Source organism: Salvelinus fontinalis, chromosome 1 (genome assembly GCF_029448725.1).
Source record: "Salvelinus fontinalis isolate EN_2023a chromosome 1, ASM2944872v1, whole genome shotgun sequence".
NCBI classification, from domain to species: domain Eukaryota; kingdom Metazoa; phylum Chordata; class Actinopteri; order Salmoniformes; family Salmonidae; genus Salvelinus; species Salvelinus fontinalis.
Window position 1 is genome coordinate 30,827,832 of NC_074665.1, and position 24,687 is coordinate 30,852,518.

A 24,687-nucleotide genomic window follows, 5' to 3' on the forward strand; every position below is an offset into this window, starting at 1 on the left:
CGTCAGCGAGCCATGACCAGCCAGAGCCGTCAGCGAGCCATGACCAGCCAGAGCCGTCAGCGAGCCATGACCAGCCAGAGCCGTCAGCGAGCCATGACCAGCCAGAGCCGTCAGCGAGCCATGACCAGCCAGAGCCGTCAGCGAGCCATGACCAGCCAGAGCCGTCAGCGAGCCATGACCAGCCAGAGCCGTCAGCGAGCCATGACCAGCCAGAGCCGTCAGCGAGCCATGACCAGCCAGAGCCGTCAGCGAGCCATGACCAGCCAGAGCCGTCAGCGAGCCAGGACCAGCCAGAGCCGTCAGCGAGCCAGGACCAGCCAGAGCCGTCAGCGAGCCAGGACCAGCCAGAGCCGTCAGCGAGCCAGGACCAGCCAGAGCCGTCAGCGAGCCAGGACCAGCCAGAGCCGTCAGCGAGCCAGGACCAGCCAGAGCCGTCAGCGAGCCAGGACCAGCCAGAGCCGTCAGCGAGCCAGGACCAGCCAGAGCCGTCAGCGAGCCATGACCAGCCAGAGCCGTCAGCGAGCCATGACCAGCCAGAGCCGTCAGCGAGCCATGACCAGCCAGAGCCGTCAGCGAGCCATGACCAGCCAGAGCCGTCAGCGAGCCATGACCAGCCAGAGCCGTCAGCGAGCCATGACCAGCCAGAGCCGTCAGCGAGCCATGACCAGCCAGAGCCGTCAGCGAGCCATGACCAGCCAGAGCCGTCAGCGAGCCATGACCAGCCAGAGCCGTCAGCGAGCCATGACCAGCCAGAGCCGTCAGCGAGCCATGACCAGCCAGAGCCGTCAGCGAGCCAGGATCCGCCAGAGCCAGCCAGCCAGGATCCGCCAGAGCCAGCCAGCCAGGATCCGCCAGAGCCAGCCAGCCAGGATCCGCCAGCCAGCCAGGATCCGCCAGCCAGCCAGGATCCGCCAGCCAGCCAGGATCCGCCAGCCAGCCAGGATCCGCCAGCCAGCCAGGATCCGCCAGCCAGCCCGGTGTTGTCCCTCAGTCCGGAGCTGCCGTCCCTCAGTCCGGAGCTGCCCCTTAATCCAGTGGGGTTAATTTGGAGGGTGGTCATTTGGAGGAGGATACGAAAGCGGGTAGTGACTATGGTGGGGTGGGGACCACGACCAGTGCCGGAGCCGCCGCCGTGGACGGACGCCCACCCAGACCCTCCCCTAGACTGTGTGCTGGTGCGCCCGGAGTTCGCACCTTAAGGGGGGGTTTATGTCACGCCCTGGCCTTAGTATTCTTTGTTTTCTTAATTATTTTAGTTAGGTCAGGGTGTGACATGGGGAATGTATGTGTTTTTTGTAGTGTCTAGGGTGGTTGTAAAGTTTAGGGGGTTTATTAGAGTAGTTGGGTTTATGTTTAGTATAGAAGTCTAGCTGTGTCTATGGTTGAGTGTAGGTATCTAGGAAAGTCTATGGTTGCCTGAATTGGGTCTCAATTAGAGACAGCTGGTTATTGTTGTCTCTGATTGGGAGCCATATTTAAGGCAACCATAGGCTTTAGCTGTTTGTGGGGAATTGTCTATGTTGAACGTAAGTAGCTTGTGTGTGCACTTTCGTTTGTAGCTTCACGGTTGTTTGTTGTTTTTGTATAAGTTTTCGTTTCGTGTTCATCTTCAAAATAAAGAGAAGATGTATTTTACACACGCTGCGCCTTGGTCCACTCTCTCTAAAGAAGACGATCGTGACACATATAAACATACCTGGGGTATGGAGATACTGATCTATATTCATATAAACATACCTGGGGTATGGAGACACTGATCTACATTCATATAAACATACCTGGGGTATGGAGACACTGATCTATATTCATATAAACATATCTGGGGTAGGGAGACACTGATCGACATTCATATAAACATACCTGGGGTATGGAGATACTGATCTATATTCATAGAAACATACCTGGGGTATGGAGATACTGATCTATATTCATATGAACATACCTGGGGTATGGAGACACTGATCTACATTCATATAAACATACCTGGGGTATGGAGACACTGATCTATATTCATATAAACATATCTGGGGTAGGGAGACACTGATCGACATTCATATAAACATACCTGGGGTATGGAGATACTGATCTATATTCATATAAACATACCTGGGGTATGGAGACAATGAACTATATTCATATAAACATACCTGGGGAATGGATATACTGATCTACATTCATGTAAACATACCTGGGGTATGGAAACACTGATCTATAGTCATATAAACATACCTGGGGAATGGATATACTGATCTACATTCATATACACATACCTGGGGTATGGAGATACTGATCTACATTTATATAAACATACCTGGGGTATGGAAACACTGATCTATATTCATAGAAACATACCTGGGGTATGGAGACACTGATCTACATTCATCTAAACATACCTGGGGCATGGAGACACTGATCTACATTCATATGAACATACCTGGGGTATGGAGACACTGATCTATATTCATATAAACATACCTGGGGTATGGAGATACTGATCTAAATTCATATAAACATACCTGGGGTATGGAGACACATCTATATTCATATAGACATACCTGGGGTATGGAGACACTGATCTATATTCATATAAACATACCTGGGGTATGGAGATACTGATCTATATTCATAAAAACATACATGGGGTATGGAGACACTGATCTATATTCATATAAACATACCTGGGGTATGGAGATACTGATCTATATTCATATAAACATACCTGGGGTATGGAGACACTGATCTATATTCATATAAACATACCTGGGGTATGGAGACACTGATCTATATTCATATAAACATACCTGGGGTATGGAGACACTGATCTATATTCATATAAACATACCTGGGGTATGGAGATACTGATCTATATTCATATAAACATACCTGGGGTATGGAGACACTGATCTACATTCATATAAACATACCTGGGGTATGGAGATACTGATCTACATTCATATAAACATACCTGGGGTATGGAGAAACTGATCTACATTCATATAAACATACCTAGGGTATGTAAACACTGATCTATATTCATATTGTCACGCCCTGGCCTTAGTATTCTTTGTTCTCTTAATTATTTTAGTTAAGTCAGTGTGTGACATGGGGAATGTATGTGTTTTTTGTAGTGTCTAGGGTGGTTGTAAAGTTTAGGGGGTTTATTAGAGTAGTTGGGTTTATGTTTAGTATAGAAGTCTAGCTGTGTCTATGGTTGAGTGTAGGTATCTAGGAAAGTCTATGGTTGCCTGAATTGGGTCTCAATTAGAGACAGCTGGTTATTGTTGTCTCTGATTGGGAGCCATATTTAAGGCAACCATAGGCTTTAGCTGTTTGTGGGGAATTGTCTATGTTGAACGTAAGTAGCTTGTGTGTGCACTTTCGTTTGTAGCTTCACGGTTGTTTGTTGTTTTTGTATAAGTTTTCGTTTCGTGTTCATCTTCAAAATAAAGAGAAGATGTATTTTACAAACGCTGCGCCTTGGTCCACTCTCTCTAAAGAAGACGATCGTGACACATATAAACATACCTGGGGTATGGAGATACTGATCTATATTCATATAAACATACCTGGGGTATGGAGATACTGATCTATATTCATATAAACATACCTGGGGTATGGAGATACTGATCTATATTCACATAAACATAAGTGGGGAATGGATATACTGATCTACATTCATATAAACATACCTGGGGTATGGAGATACTGATCTACATTCATATAAACATACCTGGGGTATGGAGACACTGATCTACATTCATATAAACATACCTGGGGTATGGAGACAATTATCTATATTCATATAAACATACCTGGGGTATGGATACACTGATCTACATTCATATAAACACACCTGTGGTATGGAGACACTGATTTAAAGTCATATAAACATACCTGGGGCATGGAGACACTGATCTATATTCATATAAACATACCTGGGGTATGGAGACACTGATCTATATTCATATAAATACACCTGAGGTATGGAGATACTGATCTATATTCATATAAATACACCTGGGGTATGGAGACACTGATCTATATTCATAAAAACATACCTGGGGTATGGAGAAACTGATCTATATTCATAAAAACATACATGGGGTATGGAGACACTGATCTATATTCATAAAAACATACCTGGGGTATGGAGACACTGATCTATATTCACATAAACATACCTGGGGTATGGAGATACTGATCTATATTCATATAAACATACCTGGGGTATGGAGATACTGATCTATATTCATATAAACATACCTGGGGTATGGAGACACTGATCTATATTCATATAAACATACCTGGGGTATGGAGATACTGATCTACATTCATATAATCATACCTGGGGTATGGAGACACTGATCTACATTCATATAAACATACCTGGGGTATGGAGACAATGATCTATATTCATATAAACATACATCGGGTATGGAGACACTGATCTATATTCATATAAACATACCTGGGGTATGGAGAAACTGATCTATATTCATATAAACATACCTGGGGAATGGATATACTGATCTACATTCATATAAACATACCTGGGGTATGGAAACACGGATCTATATTCATATAAACATACCTGGGGAATGGATATACTGATTTACATTCATATAAACATACCTGGGGTATGGAGACACTGATCCACATTCATATAAGGTCTCCGGTAGCCTCTGGAACTGCCGATCTGCGGCCAACAAGGCAGAGCTCATCTCAGCCTATGCGTCCCTCCAGTCCCTCGACTTCTTGGCACTGACGGAAACATGGCTCACCACAGATAACACTGCTACTCCTACTGCTCTCTCTTCGTCTGCCCACGTGTTCTCGCACACCCCGAGAGCTTCTGGTCAGCGGGGTGGTGGCACCGGGATCCTCATCTCTCCCAAGTGGTCATTCTCTCTTTCTCCCCTTACCCATCTGTCTATCGCCTCCTTTGAATTCCATGCTGTCACAGTTACCAGCCCTTTCAAGCTTAACATCCTTATCATTTATCGCCCTCCAGGTTCCCTCGGAGAGTTCATCAATGAGCTTGATGCCTTGATAAGCTCCTTTCCTGAGGACGGCTCACCTCTCACAGTTCTGGGTGACTTTAACCTCCCCACGTCTACCTTTGACTCATTCCTCTCTGCCTCCTTCTTTCCACTCCTCTCCTCTTTTGACCTCACCCTCTCACCTTCCCCCCCTACTCACAAGGCAGGCAATACGCTTGACCTCATCTTTACTAGATGCTGTTCTTCCACTAACCTCATTGCAACTCCCCTCCAAGTCTCCGACCACTACCTTGTATCCTTTTCCCTCTCGCTCTCATCCAACACTTCCCACACTGCCCCTACTCGGATGGTATCGCGCCGTCCCAACCTTCGCTCTCTCTCCCCCGCTACTCTCTCCTCTTCCATCCTATCATCTCTTCCCTCTGCCCAAACCTTCTCCAACCTATCTCCTGATTCTGCCTCCTCAACCCTCCTCTCCTCCCTTTCTGCATCCTTTGACTCTCTATGTCCCCTATCCTCCAGGCCTGCTCGGTCCTCCCCTCCCGCTCCGTGGCTCGACGACTCATTGCGAGCTCACAGAACAGGGCTCCGGGCAGCCGAGCGGAAATGGAGGAAAACTCGCCTCCCTGCGGACCTGGCATCCTTTCACTCCCTCCTCTCTACATTTTCCTCTTCCGTCTCTGCTGCTAAAGCCACTTTCTACCACTCTAAATTCCAAGCATCTGCCTCTAACCCTAGGAAGCTCTTTGCCACCTTCTCCTCCCTCCTGAATCCCCCCCCCCCCCCCTCCTCCCTCTCTGCAGACGACTTCGTCAACCATTTCGAAAAGAAGGTCGACGACATCCGATCCTCGTTTGCTAAGTCAAACGACACCGCTGGTTCTGCTCACACTGCCCTACCCTGTGCTCTGACTTCTTTCTCCCCTCTCTCTCCAGATGAAATCTCGCGTCTTGTGACGGCCGGCCGCCCAACAACCTGCCCGCTTGACCCTATCCCCTCCTCTCTTCTCCAGACCATTTCCGGAGACCTTCTCCCTTACCTCACCTCGCTCATCAACTCATCCTTGACCGCTGGCTACGTCCCTTCCGTCTTCAAGAGAGCGAGAGTTGCACCCCTTCTGAAAAAACCTACACTCGATCCCTCCGATGTCAACAACTACAGACCAGTATCCCTTCTTTCTTTTCTCTCCAAAACTCTTGAACGTGCCGTCCTTGGCCAGCTCTCCTGCTATCTCTCTCAGAATGACCTTCTTGATCCAAATCAGTCAGGTTTCAAGACTAGTCACTCAACTGAGACTGCTCTTCTCTGTATCACGGAGGCGCTCCGCACTGCTAAAGCTAACTCTCTCTCCTCTGCTCTCATCATTCTAGACCTATCGGCTGCCTTCGATACTGAAAACCATCAGATCCTCCTCTCCACCCTCTCCGAGTTGGGCATCTCCGGCGCGGCCCACGCTTGGATTGCGTCCTACCTGACAGGTCGCTCCTACCAGGTGGCGTGGCGAGAATCTGTCTCCTCACCACGCGCTCTCACCACTGGTGTCCCCCAGGGCTCTGTTCTAGGCCCTCTCCTATTCTCGCTATACACCAAGTCACTTGGCTCTGTCATAACCTCACATGGTCTCTCCTATCATTGCTATGCAGACGACACACAATTAATCTTCTCCTTTCCCCCTTCTGATGACCAGGTGGCGAATCGCATCTCTGCATGTCTGGCAGACATATCAGTGTGGATGATGGATCACCACCTCAAGCTGAACCTCGGCAAGACGGAGCTGCTCTTCCTCCCGGGGAAGGACTGCCCGTTCCATGATCTCGCCATCACAGTTGACAACTCCATTGTGTCCTCCTCCCAGAGCGCTAAGAACCTTGGCGTGATCCTGGACAACACCCTGTCGTTCTCAACTAACATCAAGGCGGTGGCCCGTTCCTGTAGGTTCATGCTCTACAACATCCGCAGAGTACGACCCTGCCTCACACAGGAAGCGGCGCAGGTCCTAATCCAGGCACTTGTCATCTCCCGTCTGGATTACTGCAACTCGCTGTTGGCTGGGCTCCCTGCCTGTGCCATTAAACCCCTACAACTCATCCAGAACGCCGCAGCCCGTCTGGTGTTCAACCTTCCCAAGTTCTCTCACGTCACCCCGCTCCTCCGCTCTCTCCACTGGCTTCCAGTTGAAGCTCGCATCCGCTACAAGACCATGGTGCTTGCCTACGGAGCTGTGAGGGGAACGGCACCTCAGTACCTTCAGGCTCTGATCAGGCCCTACACCCAAACAAGAGCACTGCGTTCATCCACCTCTGGCCTGCTCGCCTCCCTACCACTGAGGAAGTACAGTTCCCGCTCAGCCCAGTCAAAACTATTCGCTGCTCTGGCACCCCAATGGTGGAACAAACTCCCTCACGACGCCAGGACAGCGGAGTCAATCACCACCTTCCGGAGACACCTGAAACCCCACCTCTTCAAGGAATACCTAGGATAGGATAAAGCAATCCTTCTGAACCCCCCCCCCCCCAACCCTTAAAAGATTTAGATGCACTATTGTAAAGTGGCTGTTCCACTGGATGTCATAAGGTGAATGCACCAATTTGTAAGTCGCTCTGGATAAGAGCGTCTGCTAAATGACTTAAATGTAAATGTAAATATAACACACCTGGGGTATGGAGACACTGATCTACATTCATATAAACATACCTGGGGCATGGAGACACTGATCTATATTCATATAAACATACCTGCGGTATGGAGACACTGATCTACATTCATATAAACACACCTGAGGTATGGAGAAACTGACCTATATTCATAAAAACATACATGGGGTATGGAGACACTGATCTACATTCATATAAGCATACCTGGGGTATGGAGATACTGATCTATATTCATATAAACATACCTGGGGTATGGAGATACTGATCTATATCCATATAAACATACCTGGGGTATGCAGATACTGATCTATATTCACATAAACATCCCTGGGGTATGGAGACACTGATCTACATTCATATAAACATACCTGGGGTATAGAGACACTGATCTACATTCATATAAACATACCTGGGGTATGGAGATACTGATCTACATTCATATAAACATACCTGGGGTATGGAGATACTGATCTATATTCATATAAACATACCTGGGGTATGGAGATACTGATCTACATTCATATAAACATACCTGGGGTATGGAGATACTGATCTATATTCATATAAACATACCTGGGGAATGGATATACTGATCTACATTCATATAAACATACCTGGGGTATGGAGATACTGATCTACATTCATATAAACATACCTGGGGTATGGAGATACTGATCTATATTCATATAAACACACCTAAGGTATGGAGACACTGATCTACATTCATATAAACATACCTGGGGTATGGAGACACTGATCTATATTCATATAAACATACCTGGGGCATGGAGACACTGATCTATATTCATATAAACATATCTGGGGCATGGAGACAATGATCTATATTCATATAAACATACCTGGGGCATGGAGACACTGATCTATATTCATATAAACATACCTGGGGTATGGAGATACTGATCTACATTCATATAAACATACCTGGGGTATGGAGATACTTGTCTACATTCATAAAAACATACCTGGGGTATGGAGATACTGATCTACATTCAGATAAACATACCTGGGGTATGGAGATAGTGATCTATATTCATATAAACATACCTGGGGTATGGAGATACTGATCTACATTCATATAAACATACCTGGGGTATGGAGACACTGATCTACATTCATATAAACATACCTGGGGTATGGAGATACTGATCTATATTCATATAAACATACCTGGGGTATGGAGATACTGATCTACATTCATATAAACATACCTGGGGTATGGAGATAGTGATCTATATTCATATAAACATACCTGGGGTATGGAGATACTGATCTACATTCATATAAACATACCTGGGGTATGGAGACACTGATCTACATTCATATAAACATACCTGGGGTATGGAGATACTGATCTACATTCATATAAACATACCTGGGGTATGGAGATACTGATCTACATTCATATAAACATACCTGGGGTATGGCGATACTGATCTATATTCATATAAACATACCTGGGGTATGGAGAAACTGATCTATATTCATATAAACATACCTGGGGTATGGAGATACTGATCTACATTCATATAAACATACCTGGAGTATGGAAACACTGATCTATATTCATATAAACATACCTGGGGAATGGATATACTGATTTACATTCATATAAACATACCTGGGGTATGGAGACACTGATCCACATTCATATAACACACCTGGGGTATGGAGACACTGATCTACATTCATATAAACATACCTGGGGCATGGAGACACTGATCTATATTCATATAAACATACCTGCGGTATGGAGACACTGATCTACATTCATATAAAACACACCTGGGGTATGGAGAAACTGACCTATATTCATAAAAACATACATGGGGTATGGAGACACTGATCTACATTCATATAAGCATACCTGGGGTATGGAGATACTGATCTACATTCATATAAACATACCTGGGGTATGGAGACACTGATCTACATTCATATAAACATACCTGGGGTATGGAGATACTGATCTACATTCATATAAACATACCTGGGGTATGGAGATAGTGATCTATATTCATATAAACATACCTGGGGTATGGAGATACTGATCTACATTCATATAAACATACCTGGGGTATGGAGACACTGATCTACATTCATATAAACATACCTGGGGTATGGAGATACTGATCTATATTCATATAAACATACCTGGGGTATGGAGACACTCATCTACATTCATATAAACATACCTGGGGTATGGCGATACTGATCTATATTCATATAAACATACCTGGGGTATGGAGATACTGATCTATATTCATATAAACATACCTGGGGTATGGAGATACTGATCTACATTCATATAAACATACCTGGGGTATGGAGATACTGATCTATATTCATATAAACATACCTGGGGTATGGAGATACTGATCTACATTCATATAAACATACCTGGGGTATGGAGATACTGATCTACATTCATATAAACATACCTGGGGTATGGAGATACTGATCTACATTCATATAAACATACCTGGGGTATGGAGATACTGATCTATATTCATATAAACATACCTGGGGCATGGAGACACTGATCTATATTCATAAAAACATACCTGGGGTATGGAGATACTGATCTACATTCATATAAACATACCTGGGGTATGGAGATACTGATCTACATTCATATAAACATACCTGGGGTATGGAGATACTGATCTACATTCATATAAACATACCTGGGGAATGGAGACACTGATCTATATTCATATAAACATACCTGGGGTATGGAGATACTGATCTCTCCAATCAAACAGACGTTTCCCAGTCGCATTTCATTCTAATGATTGTATTCATACAGCCTAGAACGGGCCACTTCTAAACCCATACAAGGTTATAGTCATCACAGGCCTATAATAACTCCTGCCATGGGAGATTAGGAACTAGACCATTAGGTACATTTATGCACAGTGCTGTTCAACTTGAGTGTTTTTCAGGGAAACGTGCCAGTCTACAGGCTTTGGCTGTCTCTTTGTCTAGTTCATCGGAAAGGCAGTAATGCCAGTATGCAAATCATATCTGAGCTCCATGTAATCATAACACTGTACAGATGGAGACTAAAACCAGAGGATACCTGATTGAAATCATCATTTGTAGCTCTGGGCTCGTATTCAAATAGCGTCTCAGAGTAGGAGTGTTGATCTAGGATCAGTTTCGATGTTTGGATTATAATGAATAGATGCTTGATGAAAACGGGCCCTGGTCATTTGTTTACTTTGTGCATTGAATATCCATTTAGCATAGGTCATAATCAAGTAAAAAATCTCAGGTCACACAGAATGTTTCGTCTGTCTACTAAACAAATACCAGACAGGTCAAACATCATGTGTTTTCCATATTCCATATCACCCAGTATCTGCCTATGAAATGATTGGTACCTTTGATGACAAAGGCCTCTGCGAGCAGACGCAGGTGGTAGAGGGGCTGCTCATCCCCCGTCAGCTCGTCTATACCCACCCTTGCACACATGCCCTGTGCGTCATGGTAACAGCCCTGGACATAGTGTATTTTGGCCATAAGGAGAAGAGCCTCGTTCAGGTGCCTGGGCTGTGTGGGGACAGACAGACAGACAGACAGACAGACAGACAGACAGACAGACAGACACGACAGACACGACAGACACGACATGACACAAGGGCTGTGAGTTTTTGACACAATGACAAACAGGTAAGTAAAAAAGGGAAGACAGCCAATACCATCATTTTATTGTTAAGACTGTTACGAGAGACTAAGTGAAGAGTGACAGAGAAAACAGGTAAATGTGAAAATAATAGACTAATTGGAAACTTGCTGAGATAAGTTAACGAGATAGAATCGGAGGAAGTGAGGTGTAGAAGGAAGTGACACAGAGGGGTAAATGCTCAGACTGACCACCAGCCGTCCCCTGCTCAGGATGGAGTTGAGGTAGCCCTTGGACCGGGACAGTTTGGGCTGGTTGATGTCCGTCAAAGGAGTGGCATTGCGTAAAAGACTCAGGTTGTCATGTAGACACTCCTCCAGAAGGGCCTCGGCCAATAACAGCGTCCCGTAGTCATCTGGAGAAGGGCAGAGGGAATTGGGACAGAATTCAGAGTAGTGGAAGGTTAAGTTGACTGAGTGCAGAGTGGAAGTTCAAGGTCAGGGGTCTGAAACTTTGGAAGCCAAAATAAACCCAGCCCAGTCCATCATAGCATAATTTCCCACAAGCCCCAGAGAGAAGGGGGAAAAAACACCAGTGGTGTCTAAAACTATAGTCACTGGATGGCAATAAAAGTCACTTGTAAACACATTCTGGATTAGGGCTTCCTGTTTGGTCCAGCTCTCACTTCTCTCACTCCTCTCCCGTCTCTGGTGGTGTGTTCTGACGCCAAGTCTGTGACTAGTGTTTATGTTCTGGCATCTCTGACATACTGTAGCCCATCATGTTTATGAGACTGTCCCAGTCAAGGTTAATCACTGAAATGGAGGATCGGGGCTGCAGAATGTATAATGAGACATCTAGTATGGTGTCTAAACACATAAAACAAATCATTCTGCTTTATAAAACATTAACTACAGTATAACAGCAATGTGTTACAAATCAGTTTCACAGGGTGTGTTAATGTGGTGCATAACTTCTATGAATTATTCAGGAGAGGAACAAATCCTCCACATAGCATGTGGATAAAGTGACATTATTTTCAACACACTGTTGTAATCTCAAAACTTCCTGGTCAGAGACTGCTTGTGATTTTACCATTGTCTTGAATTGCAACAACTAGGGACAGTGTCAAGACAGAGGGCAAACTGTCACTGTCAAGACAGACTTTAACAGCAGACCAACTAGGGATGACTTGAATTCTACACACTTTAGTCTAGAATAACACATTAAGAGTTCTGTACACTTGCAAGCATGTTGAAAACAGTTTCAGGTGGGGAGTGGGCATTCCATCCAGCCAATAATATATTTGGTTATTGACACAATAACAGTGGCACGCAGCAAGGTCATGAGCCATGTCACCTTACCCCATGTTTATTTTAGCCAGGTGAGGTAAGTAGCTACATTAGCTTACCTACTGAGTGTTTGAGTGGTGTGTTTGAATATACAGGCTTACATACATTGAAAATAATAAAAAAGGACAAAGAATTACAGTGATAGTGACAATCAGTTAATACATGTTCATTACAATATGTTCTGTGTTTTGAACATTGTCCATTGAGAAGTGTATGGTATTGATGTAGACAACGAACAGCTTTAGATATGCCAGTAAAGTTGTTCATTGTTTGCAGAGTAGGGGAATGACATTGAGCTTACTTGCAGAGTACCAAGTCCAACGCATGCGGAACTATTGCCATCCCTGTCCTGACATGTGACAAAAACTTACTGAGAAAAAACAAACCTATACAAAAATCCAACAGGTAGTCAGTCGCCAGCACTCACCGTCTTCGTGAAATCGTGCGGCCACTAGTTGCTCTACGATAGGGGGTATCTTGTCCCACTGGCACTCTGCTCTGTAGCGGTCGATCTCCGCTTCCAGACGGTATTGCGAGAAGGAGACCCTGCTGGTTGCCATGCCCGCTCTAGATCCCGATCTGTCTCGGTGACCGTACTCCCCTGATACCCGGGGAGTAACTGCGGACTGATAAACAGAACATGAAAAAAGTGTAATGTAATCTATGAGCATGTGCTGCTGCCCTACCTTCCCTTATACACATTATTGGTGAACATGTCAAAATAATATTTAACCACAGTGTATTCTTAAATAGCACACACAAAGAAAATGACTTTTAAACAAACTCAAGATAATATTGTACAGGTGCTTTCAGTTTGAGGATGAGATAGGAAGATGTGTGTATACCCATTGTGTGATTTTTTATTTTTACTTTCGTAGACTCAGATTTGTATATATTTCATAATAACTATCTATTCAATGAATTAGCTTATTATATAGCCAGTCGATATATTATAACTCCTTGTAGTCGACTCTACCCTATTATGCTTGTATTTATTTAGCATAAAATAGGCCAACACAGCGCAAAGATTTTAGGAAACAATAATGCTTGTCGAAGTATTCAGTTTTTTTCCCTTCTTATTTTCTTTAGCTTATTTACGCTACAAACCATTTGCTATCATATATGCCACTGTAAAGCGTTTGTATTGAAGTGCATTTTGTCCTAGATAACCCGTCCTAGATTTTCCTTCGAAAGCTTTCCCTAACTAGATCAATTAGCCTACTGGGATTAACGCTAATAGCCTACCAGAGTTCAGAGTGTATAGATAAAACAGTAACATTCAAACTGTGGATCTGTGGCAAATTATTATTCATGATTTTACCGCAGTGTATGTCCAATACCTCAATAAATCCCAAGTAGGCTACTGTATTTAAAATGTCAGTTATCAACTATTTTAATTGACCGACTTCAGGATTTGGGACTATAGGTAGCTAAATTGACATCTGCCATATGGTCTGCTCAGACAATTCAACACTGCACCGTAACGCGTGACTGACTAAATACGCCTCGATCACACCGACTATTTTTTTGCGTTTTGGTACCAGAAGTCCATTCATTTCCAATGGAACGCTACGTTTGCTTTGAAGCATTGCGTTGCAGAGCCAGTTGCAGTGCGTTCTGAGTGGTACAAACATTGGATTTATCGAATATATGCATCAAATTGTATCCGTAGACGGCTTGACAGAAATTATAGCAGAAGGTGAATTTTTGTTGCACACATATCCAAATGATGCTGCGTGCCATTTTGCCCAGTAACACTGTAGGTGTGATCGAGGCGTACACCTGTTGCAAATCCATTGGCAAGAATGTAACACTTTACATGTTTCACAAACTGGATACAAAAATGTATACATTTAATTGACGCATGCCTTATTTGTGAGTAAGGGGCGGGACGAACAGATTCAGCAGTCCAATGGTGGTCGTACAGTAAAGTCCATTGAATGTTACAACATAGACTATTTGAGAGTTTTAAAAAATATTACAAAAAAATATATGTATACACTATATGGGAATTAATATTTTAACGACCATTTGTTAAGAATAGAAAACATTATTTCATATACCTTGACATGGTGGCAGAACACATTTTAGCAACCATAGTTTCACAGGACGGCTGCTAAATCGTCTTTCACAAAAGCATTACAAAACGACAGTTGGAGGCACTTGACTAGCTAACACAGCAAACTAGTGTTTAGGTCAAGTGCATTACCTACGACTACAAGCTATCACAGGACAGTTTTCTATATCTAATCCAACCTCAAATCTTCGGAAAATAAATTTGGCGGCTTCATTTTCCCTATGAAAGGTTGACATTTGCTTGTCAGATGTGTTTACTTCTCAAATTCAACGAAACAACTACATTCATGTTCGTGTTTTGGACACTGACAGGTGTCTGGTTAGACTATTGCACGCCTTCAAATCTCTGACGCAATATGCCGATATCCAATCAGAATTTAGCTGTCGTGTCCATGGGTTGAAAGGTGACTACGGCTCACAGCAATGCCCAAAAAGGGTGAAGATAGTTAAAATACAAATAGCTGAAGCGACCGGCTCCAAGTCTGTTTTTCAGCTGGTGAGTATGCATTTTGATAATTAATATAGCTGAAGATCCAGTTCATTATGGAGGGCTTGTTATCACCGTATTGATTATCTTGCTAAACTAACGGATGTTCTTGAAAACCTGATAGATTTGTTTGAAGGTGCACTCTGCTAGTATAACTAACGGTAGACAGCAATGTGTCTGTGTCTACAACATCACTAGTTAGTTTGCATCCCGAACTATACATGTAATAACATATCACTGAAAACAATTAGGCCTATTGCCTGCAAAGAATGCAATTCCATTTTATTAATCTTCTCATTCTTCTGCTATTTATGTGTTTCCAAAAATGTACATATGGGTTCATAGATTGAGCTCTCTTTCTCTCTCAGCTAGCTGCTCTTTCTGGCTGTCTGTGTAGTTACTGTACAGCCCAGAATGGTGTTAAGAGTAAGTGGCAGGAGGAGCGTTGTGTGGGGCTGGCTACTCCTGGTCTCCTGCTTTCTGCTGTCTGTCTGTTCGCATGAGCAGGCAGCCCAAGAACACCCACCGGAGGTTCACCATCCAAACATGCACCTGGACAAGAACATGGTCCATGACAGAGAGTGAGTACTGGGTCGTGTTCATTAGGGTACACCAGTCCAAAATGCTTTGCAACAGAACAAAAGCAAACATTTCTTATTGGACAGACAGTACCTTCCTTTTTCTCTCTGTTTCTGAGCATTTTCTTCCATTCTGTGTCTAAAGAACAGGCCACATAATTGTGAATGGGTAGAAAAATGTGCAATACTATTGCCTGCCAAAAGAAAGTTAGGAGCCAAATTCTGTTTACAAAACAGTAGGAACACCTGCTCTTTCCATGACATAGCTTTCACCTGGTCAGTCTATGATTGCTCACGTATCAATGTCACTTGTTAAATCCACTTCAATCAGTGTAGATGAAGGGGAGGAGACAGGTTAACACTCAACAGTTTACAGTGTGTGTCAAGAATGGTCCACCACCCAAAGGACATCCAGCGGCAGGTAGCCTGGTGGGTAGGAGCGTTGGGCCAGTAACCGAAAGGTTGCTGGATCGAATCCCCGAGCTGACGAGGTAAAAACTGTTGTTCTGCCCTTAAGCAAGGCAGTTAACCGGGCACCGACAATGTCAATTAAGGTAGCCCCCTGCACCTCTCTGACTCAGAGGGGTTGGGTTAAGTGTGGAAGACACATTTCAGTTGAATGCATTCAGTTGTACAACTGACTGTAGCCCCTTTCCCAACTTGACACAACTAAGCATCCAGTGTCCCTGTGGAACACTTTCAACACTTTATACTCCATGCCCTGACGAATTGAGGCTATTCTGAGAGCAAAAGGGTGTGCAACTCTATATTAGGAAGGTGTTCCTAATGTTTTGTTCACTCTGTGTGTATGTGTGTGTATATATATATATATTACACTGAACAAAAATATAACCCCACCGCCACAATGGTGCACTCTGTTCACAATGTTGACTTCATCAAACCGTTCGCCCACACGACGCCATACACGTGGTCTGCGGTTGTGAGGCCGGTTGGAGTTACTGCCAAAATCTCTAAAACACCTTTGGAGGCGGCTTATGCTAGAGAAATTAACATGAAATTATCTGGCAAAAGCTCTAGTGGACATTCCTGCAGTCACGAAGCCAATTACATGCTCCCTCAAAACATGAGACATCTGTGCATTGGGTTGTGTGACAAAACTGCACATTTTTAGAGTGGCTTTTTATTGTCCCCAGCACAAGTTGCATCTGTGTAATGATCATGCCGTTTAATCAGCTTCCACTGGTCAGGTGGATGGATTATCTTGGCAAAGGAGAAATAGTCACTAACAGGGATCTACACAAATTTGTGCACAACATTTTTGAGAAATATGTTTTTTGTGTGCGTATGGAACATTTCTGGGATCTTTTATTTCAGCTCATGAAACATGGGACCAACACTTTACAAGTTGTGTTTATTATATATGTATATATATCCAAACATTTTGGATACCCCTTCAAATTTGTGGTTTCGGCTTTTTCAGTCACACCCGTTCCTGACAGGCGTATAAAATTGGCAGTAGACTGGTCCATACTGAAGAGCTCAGTGACTTTCAACGTGGCACCGTCATAGGATGGCACCTTTCCAACAAGTCAGTTCGTCAAATTTCTGCCCTGCTAGAGCTGCCCCAGTCAACTGTAAGTGCTTTTATTCTGAAGTAGAAAGGTCTAGGAGCAACAGCAGTGAAGTGGTAGGTCACACGAGCTCACAGAACGGGATCAAGGAGTGCTGAAGCGCGTAGCACGTAAAAATCATCTGTTCTCGGTTGCAAAACTCGACCAAGTTCCAAACTGCCTCTGGAAGCAACGTCTGCACAATAACTGTTCATTGGGAGCTTCATGAAATGGGTTTCCATGGCCGAGCAGCTGCACACAAGCCTAAGATCACAATGCCAAGCATACAATGACATTCTAGACGATTCTGTGCTTCCAACTTTGTGGCAACAGTTTGCTGTTTCCTGTTTCAGCACGACAATGCCCCTGTGCACAAAGCGAGGTCGATACAGAAACGGTTTGTCGAGATCAGTGTGGAAGAACTTGACTGGCCCCCACAGAGCCCTGACCTCAACCCCATCGAACACTTTTGGGATGAATTGGAACGCAGACTGCGAGCCAGGCCTAATTGCCCAACATCCAGTGTCCAACTGAATGGAAGCAAATCCCCGCAGCAAGGTTCCAACATCTAGTGTAAAGCCTTTCCAGAAAAGTGGAGGCTGTTACAGCAGCAAAGGGTGGACCAACTTCATATTAATGCCCATGATTTTGGAATGCGATGTTTGATGAGCAGGTGTCCACATACTTGGTGTATATTGTCCAAACATCTCACTACGGCACCGAACCCAAACAGTCTCTCAGCCTAAGTCTCCCAGATGCTTGAATTAAAGCTTTACCTTGGCTGACAGTATATACTTGGTTAATGCACTGACCAGTGTTTCTTCTATGTCCTGTCTGTATAGACACATCATGGAGCATCTGGAAGGTGTGATTGACAAGCCTGAGTCGGATATGTTGCCGCAGGAGCTGCAGTTGCACTACTTTAAGATGCATGACTATGATGGCAACAACTTACTGGATGGGCTGGAGTTGGCCACAGCCATCACTCATGTACACAAAGAGGTTTGTGTAATTGCAAATGATATCAACAGCCAATGATGCCACATACTGTAATGCATTTTATTCACCTATGTACACACACTCATGTACAGTATATGCGTTTTCCACCTTTCTGCAGGAAAGAGGAGAGGAAAGCCAGCCTATGAAAGAGGAAGACCTCATAAGCCTTATAGATGATGTTCTAAGGGACGATGACAAAAACAACGATGGGTACATAGACTACGCCGAGTTTGCCAAGTCCCTGGAGTAGAGGAGAGACGCTGCCTCACTGCTGGGATCTCTCTCAGTGCACTGCACATAACCACGTCACTTTCCATCTCAAAGCAAAATCTCTTGTTTATTTACCTGTGCCAGTGTACATGTCTCACGCTCTCTGTGGTGCTATCACTATCCTTTATCCATCCAGACAGCATATCAGGAGTGGACAAACTTTTTGGCTCGAGGGCCACATCGGGAGTTTGAAATTCAACAGAGGGCTGCACAGATTTCTTTTTGACCGATTGATTTGTCAAAGTCTATTTTCAGGCCAGCAAAAGGGCAGTAATTTGAAAATATATAGGACCATTATATTTTCTATCTAATTTTAACCCAAAATACCCCCCCTTGAGATCACCCCTGAGATAGATACAGTTGAAGTCGGAGGTTTACATACACCTTAGCCAAATACATTTAAACTCAGTTTTTCACAATTCCTGACATTTAATCCAAGTAGAAATTCTCTGTTTTAGGTCAGTTACGATCACCACTTTATTTTAAGAATGTGAAATGTCAGAATAATAGTAGAGAGAATGATTTATTTCAGCTTTTATTTCTTTCATCATATTCCCAGTAGGTCAGAAGTTTACATGCACTCAATTAGTATTTGGTAGCATTGCCTTTAAATTGTTTAACTTGCGACAAACGAGTCGGGTAGCCTTCCACAAGCTTCCCACAATAAGTTGGGTGAATTTTGGCCCATTCCTCCTGACAGAGCTGGTGTAACTCGCACACGCTTTTTCAGTTCTGCTCACAAATTTTCTATGGGATTGAGGTCAGGGCTTTGTGATGGCCACTCCAATACCTTGACTTTGTTGTCCTTAAGCCATTTTGCCACAACTTCGGAAGTATGCTTGGGGTCATTGTCTATTTGGAAGACCCATTTGCGACCAAGCTTTAACTTCCTGACTGATGTCTTGAGATGTTCAATATATCCACATACTTTTCCTGCCTCATGATGCCATCTATTTTGTGAAGAGCACCAGTCCTTCCTGCATCAAAGCACCCCCACAACATGATGCTGCCACCCCCGTGCTTCACGGTTGGGATGGTGGTCTTCGACTTGCAAGCCTCCCCCTTTTCCTCCAAACATAAGGAGGGTTATTATGGCCAAACAATTCTATTTTTGTTTCATCAGACCAGAGGACATTTCTCCAAAAGTACGATCTTTGTCCCCATGTGCAGTTGCAAACCGTAGTCTGGCTTTTCTATGGCGGTTTTGGAGCAATAGGTTCTTCCTTGCTGAGCGGCCTTTCAGGTTATGTCGATATAGGACTTGTTTTACTGTGGACATAGATACTTGTGTACCTCTTTCCTCCATGATCTTCACAAGGTCTTTTGCTGTTGTTCTGGGATTGATTTGCACTTTTCACACCAAAGTACGTTCATCTCTAGGAGACAGAACGCATCTCCTTCCTGAGCGGTATGGTGGCTGCGTGGTCCCATGGTGTTTATACTTGCGTACTATTGTTTGTACAGATGAACGTGGTACGAGGATGAACAAGGTCTTGGCTGATTTCTTTTGATTTTCGAATGATGTCAAGCAAAGAGGCAGTGAGATTGATGGTAGGCCTTGAAATGCATCCACAGGTACACCTCCAATTGACTCAAATGATGTCAATTAGCCTATCAGAAGCTTCTAAAGCCTTGACATAATTTTCTGGAATTTTCCAAGCTGTTTAAAGGCACTGTCAACTCAGTGTATGTAAACTTCTGACCCATTGGAATTATGATAGTGAAATAATCTGTCTGTAAACAATTGTTGGACAAATTACTTGTGTCATGCACAAAGTAGATGTCCTAACCGACTTGCCAAAACTATAGTTTGTTAACAAGAAATTTGTGGAGTTGTCGAAAAACAAGTTTTAATGACTCCAACCTAAGTGTATGTAAACTTCCAACTTCAACTGTATATATATATTATTATTACAGAAACTGCCAAATTTGTCTGCTGTATGCTAACAACTAAATGAGTTCAGTCATGTTGGAATTTAATATTTACCTAAGTGATGTTTTTCTGTAAGATTATGGACCAAAATATCTAAATTAGGCCATTAACGACAACTGCCTGTGGTCCTTAACTTTAAGTGTGGCCTTTTACTATTACTCATAGTGGGAATTATACGGCTCAGAAGCAGCATAATGTACCACAGAATAAATATGAGAGTGTGGTAATGGCAAAGCAGGTTTGGAGGATTTGTCTGATCACAGAAACACGCTATGAACAGTGTTGCTTACAGTTGGAACAAAACGGAAGACAGTGTTTCGAAACAGGAAGTAATACGGCTAGTGCTATAAGTATGCTCATTCTTGTTTTCAAAACACTTTCTCCCATTTGTTCGTACAGAACGCGACCCAGGTAACATAAAAGCCACGCACAATACAGGCCTGGTTCTGGTCAAACACAGGCAATAACAAATTAGTACTTTTTCTGCTGATCACTACATGCATCCCTAAAGTGGTCTGTTACCCGCCTACCTGAACGCTCAACTCCACTTACAGTTTACAGCAGGGCTGATACTTGAGATTAGCAGAATCTGAATGTAATACCGGAGCTGTGTTGTACTGCGCATTGTGATTTCTTCGTCACTGGATTCACTTGACTTGCAGCACTGTGAGATCTCTGGGCGATGCCATTACTCAAGGGATAACTTAATTTGACAGATGTGCTTTAAGTAGAATGCATGGTTGTGTTGCTCTAAATGTTAGCTGCCTATTGAAGTGACAATGTTATGCGTAGGTACACCACACGTGATTTTTTTTTTCTCCTCATGAGATGCATTGCTTTTCAAACAGTTACAGATCATTAGAAGGTTATCAGGTCTTGTGTTCTAAGGCCCAGATCTATATTGAACCCATGTATAACATTTCCAATACTGAAAAAGTATTTGTTACAAAAGAGTTCTATTTTCGTCATTCGGTGTTGGTTGTTCAGTGAATTCAGTTTATTTGAATAGAAATGTGTAATTGAAGACTATAAAATGTTAAAAGATTAGTAGACAGATGCAACTGTGTTGTCTGTGTAATATGCTTTTAATAAACACGTATGGAAGTATTCTCTGATGTAGTTTTATGTTGAGTATGTTTCAAAGTGGCATTCACACTGGCCTTTTGGAGTATGTTAGTGCAGTTCACTCTGAGGTATAGGTTATGTTTGAATGGGATCTTAAGCACTTATAAATTTGTTAGATATTGTACTAATTTGAATTTAATAACATATCAAACAAATTGCAGAAAAACAAATGTTATATTTTTTTCTTTCAGGAAGTAACATCATACACAGGTGTTGCTGGGTGGGGCTCCAATGTTCGTAGCGGGCTGTACCACTCCTCATGCTGGCGGGGGGGGTTGTGGCTGTAGTGGGACTGTAGGACAGTGACACTGGCTGGTTGTGCCTGTGTGGTGGGAGTGGGAGTAACCACCTGGGGCAGCATAGATGGGAACCAGGGGATATGGTGAGCCAGGGAGTGAGGGTAGTACTGACAGGTCATCCCTGTGGACTGAACACACATGCTGCCCAACAGTGCACCGTGCCCTGTCATTATGCCCATTGGCAAGACCTTTTGAGACGCACGCTCCTGCCTGCGGTATTTGGCACGCCAATTTTGGAACCATACCTGTCAAATACAATAAGAAATAAGTCTTAAGTATGTTGCATTTGAGATTTGACCATTTTAAAGGATAATTGATAATAAGTATGTCTTTTGTCAATTTAAAACCTTTTGTAAATTAACTGTTTGAGTTAGTAATTGCAAGTATTATCAACCCCCCCCCCCCCAGGATAAAAAACTTATACGTGTGGACTGATAAATAGGCCTAGGCCCAATGACCTGTATGCGTGCTTCATTGAGTTTGGTGAGCCACGGCAGTAGATGTCGGGGTAGTGGTTCTGTCCAAACACCATCTCCAGCTGGTCCAGCTGCTTGTGACTGAAGGTGGTGCGATAGCGCCTGCGCGCTGGGGATGGGTAGGCTCTCCCACGCCTGCTGAGGCCTAGGGCCATACTGTCAAATGGGACTTATCTGACTGGGCTGCCCACATCTGTAGTCGGGATGAGGATGGGTTGAACGTGTGAGGACTTTGAATGGATGCTGCAAAGGGATTCCGTCTGACGTGAATTAAACTGTAAATTCTGGCTGAGTTTCTTTATTATACTCTCTAGTTCAGGTTTCATGATGTAGGCTGGCCAGGCCTATAGGCCTACTTGTGTTTCACTTTCACTTATAGGAAGTCGTCAAAATGTGTAAGGACACATTTCACTGAGGACTGTTCTTCAAAAAAGAGGGATTACATGACCTTATCTTTCCCATCAACCTCGGGCAACCTAATAGCCACAAGGCTTTGCTGACCAAATTCAATCTTGTGAGAAAGAGATACCAGAGATGTGGGGATTTGACCAAGATTAAGTTAACAAAAGTTAACAGTGACTAATTAGTCAAATTGGTTGACATAGTTGACTGGCTGTTCACGTTACACTGGATGGTGAACAGACAGAATTAACAGGGAACTGGCCAAAATAGTGTTTTATTTGTAACATTTTTGTTGGTATTCTTTCTCAATCTTTTTCATGAAAGTTCAGAAATATAATGGAATTTAATATAAAGTATCTACATTTTTATTAACTAATACTACAGCATCAATTCATACTATTAAAATGTAATTCAGGCAGATATTAATGAAAGGCCTACGACAATGTATAGTGTGTTATTAATATTATAATATCATCATACAACTTTGACTGATATAATACAATTTTGACAGCAAATTTCTTTGAGACTGACCTGTGCTAGAGCTGACAGCGGTAATATCAGAATACACCTCTGCACACTCCTGCTTACTCCAGACACCATCCGCGGGTGACTTTCCCAGGGCCATCTTCACCGGTGTGGTCTGTGATGCTACAGTCAGGAGCGCTTGCCATACATTGAGCTAGCTACCCATCTTTCCGGTTACGTACGGTAACAGAAGGGCTACAGAATTTACTCAACACAGATAGAAAGTGGCTAAATGCTCACTGAATCACAAGAATTCAAGCATCAAGCTCATCTATGGAATTGAAGCCATTGAAAACTGATCATGGAAAATGTCTATCCTGTATCTTCATTTATCATTTATCATTGCAATTGTGCCTATGCCCACTAAGAGGTGACAGCCTACAGCATCTGTCCGTGAGAGTGTGCAGGGGAGACTGTGCTCCTTACAGAGTAGTCCCTCCCCAGCACACTCATGTCCTCTTTCGTCTTGATTTACAGTTTGTTTTAATCACTATACTATTTTCACAAGTATGTGGTGAATTTTCAAAACTCTTAGTACAAAACTACAAACTCTTAACACTTGTAACACTCTTACATTTAAAACCATTCATTGTGCATTCATTTTGTTTGTAGACATCTTTCGTCACACGACCGTTGATCCAAAATATACTGTGAAATATCATGAGTACATTGATTTAATCACCAAAATTCAACATAATGATATCTTTTCAATTTAGTCATTTTAACAACCAGTTAATCTATTAGCAAAAAATGTAAGATACATGTTTCAATATTGCGCTTTGAATGTAGTATGCTACAGTACTGTATATTACAGTACATTACACTGTTTTCAGATCAGGCAATACACTTGCATTACCCATTAAAATTGACTGAACAACACATTTCCATAATTTGTATCCCATGTGTGATCGTTGAAGACATCTTTCACAATGTAATCAAATAAAATAAATGAAAGAAACAATGTATAGTAGGCTCTAGATTGCATAATGCCTGTCTTGAGCATTTGGCCATAGGTTCTCATCGAAATCATAGTATACAGTGGGGCAAAAAAGTATTTAGTCAGCCACCAATTGTGCAAGTTCCCCCACTTAAAAAGATGAGAGAGGCCTGTAATTTTCATCATAGGTACACTTCAACTATGACAGACAAAATTTGAAAAGAAAAAATCCAGAAAATCACATTGTAGGATTTTTTATGAATTTATTTGCAAATTATGGTGGAAAATAAGTATTTGGTCAATAACAAAAGTTTATCTCAATACTTTGTTATATACCCTTTGTTGGCAATGACAGAG

At 43.0% G+C, this 24,687-nt stretch overlaps 2 protein-coding genes across 6 annotated transcripts in view; one reads left to right on the top strand and one right to left on the bottom strand.

Annotated features, from left to right (window-relative positions):
• Positions 1–15,056, bottom strand: part of LOC129852911 (tetratricopeptide repeat protein 7A-like) — a 79,288-nt gene extending 64,232 nt beyond the window's left edge. For 2 of the 3 annotated variants that reach the window (XM_055918521.1, XM_055918515.1), the window contains exons 1-4: positions 14,716–15,056; positions 13,080–13,278; positions 11,552–11,715; positions 11,059–11,227 (exon numbers count right to left, since the gene is read on the bottom strand). In XM_055918521.1, coding sequence (XP_055774496.1) covers positions 11,059–11,227; positions 11,552–11,715; positions 13,080–13,212 — 466 coding nt within the window. In that variant the 5' untranslated portion in view covers positions 13,213–13,278; positions 14,716–15,056. The remainder of the gene's footprint in view (positions 1–11,058; positions 11,228–11,551; positions 11,716–13,079; positions 13,279–14,715) is intronic. The other variant, XM_055918524.1, reaches the window with a different exon arrangement.
• Positions 15,057–15,115: 59 nt separating this feature from the next.
• Positions 15,116–21,673, top strand: LOC129852933 (multiple coagulation factor deficiency protein 2 homolog). Of its 3 annotated transcripts, none has more exons than XM_055918534.1 (4): positions 15,116–15,224; positions 15,584–15,796; positions 18,207–18,366; positions 18,482–21,673. In XM_055918534.1, the coding sequence occupies exons 2-4, from the start codon at positions 15,630–15,632 to the stop codon at positions 18,611–18,613; spliced, it is 459 nt and encodes a 152-aa protein (XP_055774509.1). In that variant the 5' UTR covers positions 15,116–15,224; positions 15,584–15,629; the 3' UTR covers positions 18,614–21,673. The 3 variants fall into 3 exon arrangements, with proteins under 3 accessions (XP_055774509.1, XP_055774517.1, XP_055774524.1); XM_055918542.1 differs by having other exon boundaries at positions 15,125–15,224; positions 15,588–15,796; XM_055918549.1 differs by lacking the exon at positions 15,584–15,796 and having other exon boundaries at positions 15,133–15,224.
• The last annotated feature ends 3,014 nt before the right edge of the window (positions 21,674–24,687 follow it).

Bases quoted from the DNA above. Each gene is read 5' to 3' on its own strand.
- LOC129852933 (XM_055918534.1), top strand. From the start codon at position 15,630: ATGGTGTTAAGAGTAAGTGGCAGGAGGAGCGTTGTGTGGGGCTGGCTA. The intron at 15,797-18,206 runs GTGAGTACTGGG...CTGTCTGTATAG, and splicing joins AACATGGTCCATGACAGAGA to ACACATCATGGAGCATCTGG. The intron at 18,367-18,481 runs GTTTGTGTAATT...ACCTTTCTGCAG, and splicing joins TCACTCATGTACACAAAGAG to GAAAGAGGAGAGGAAAGCCA.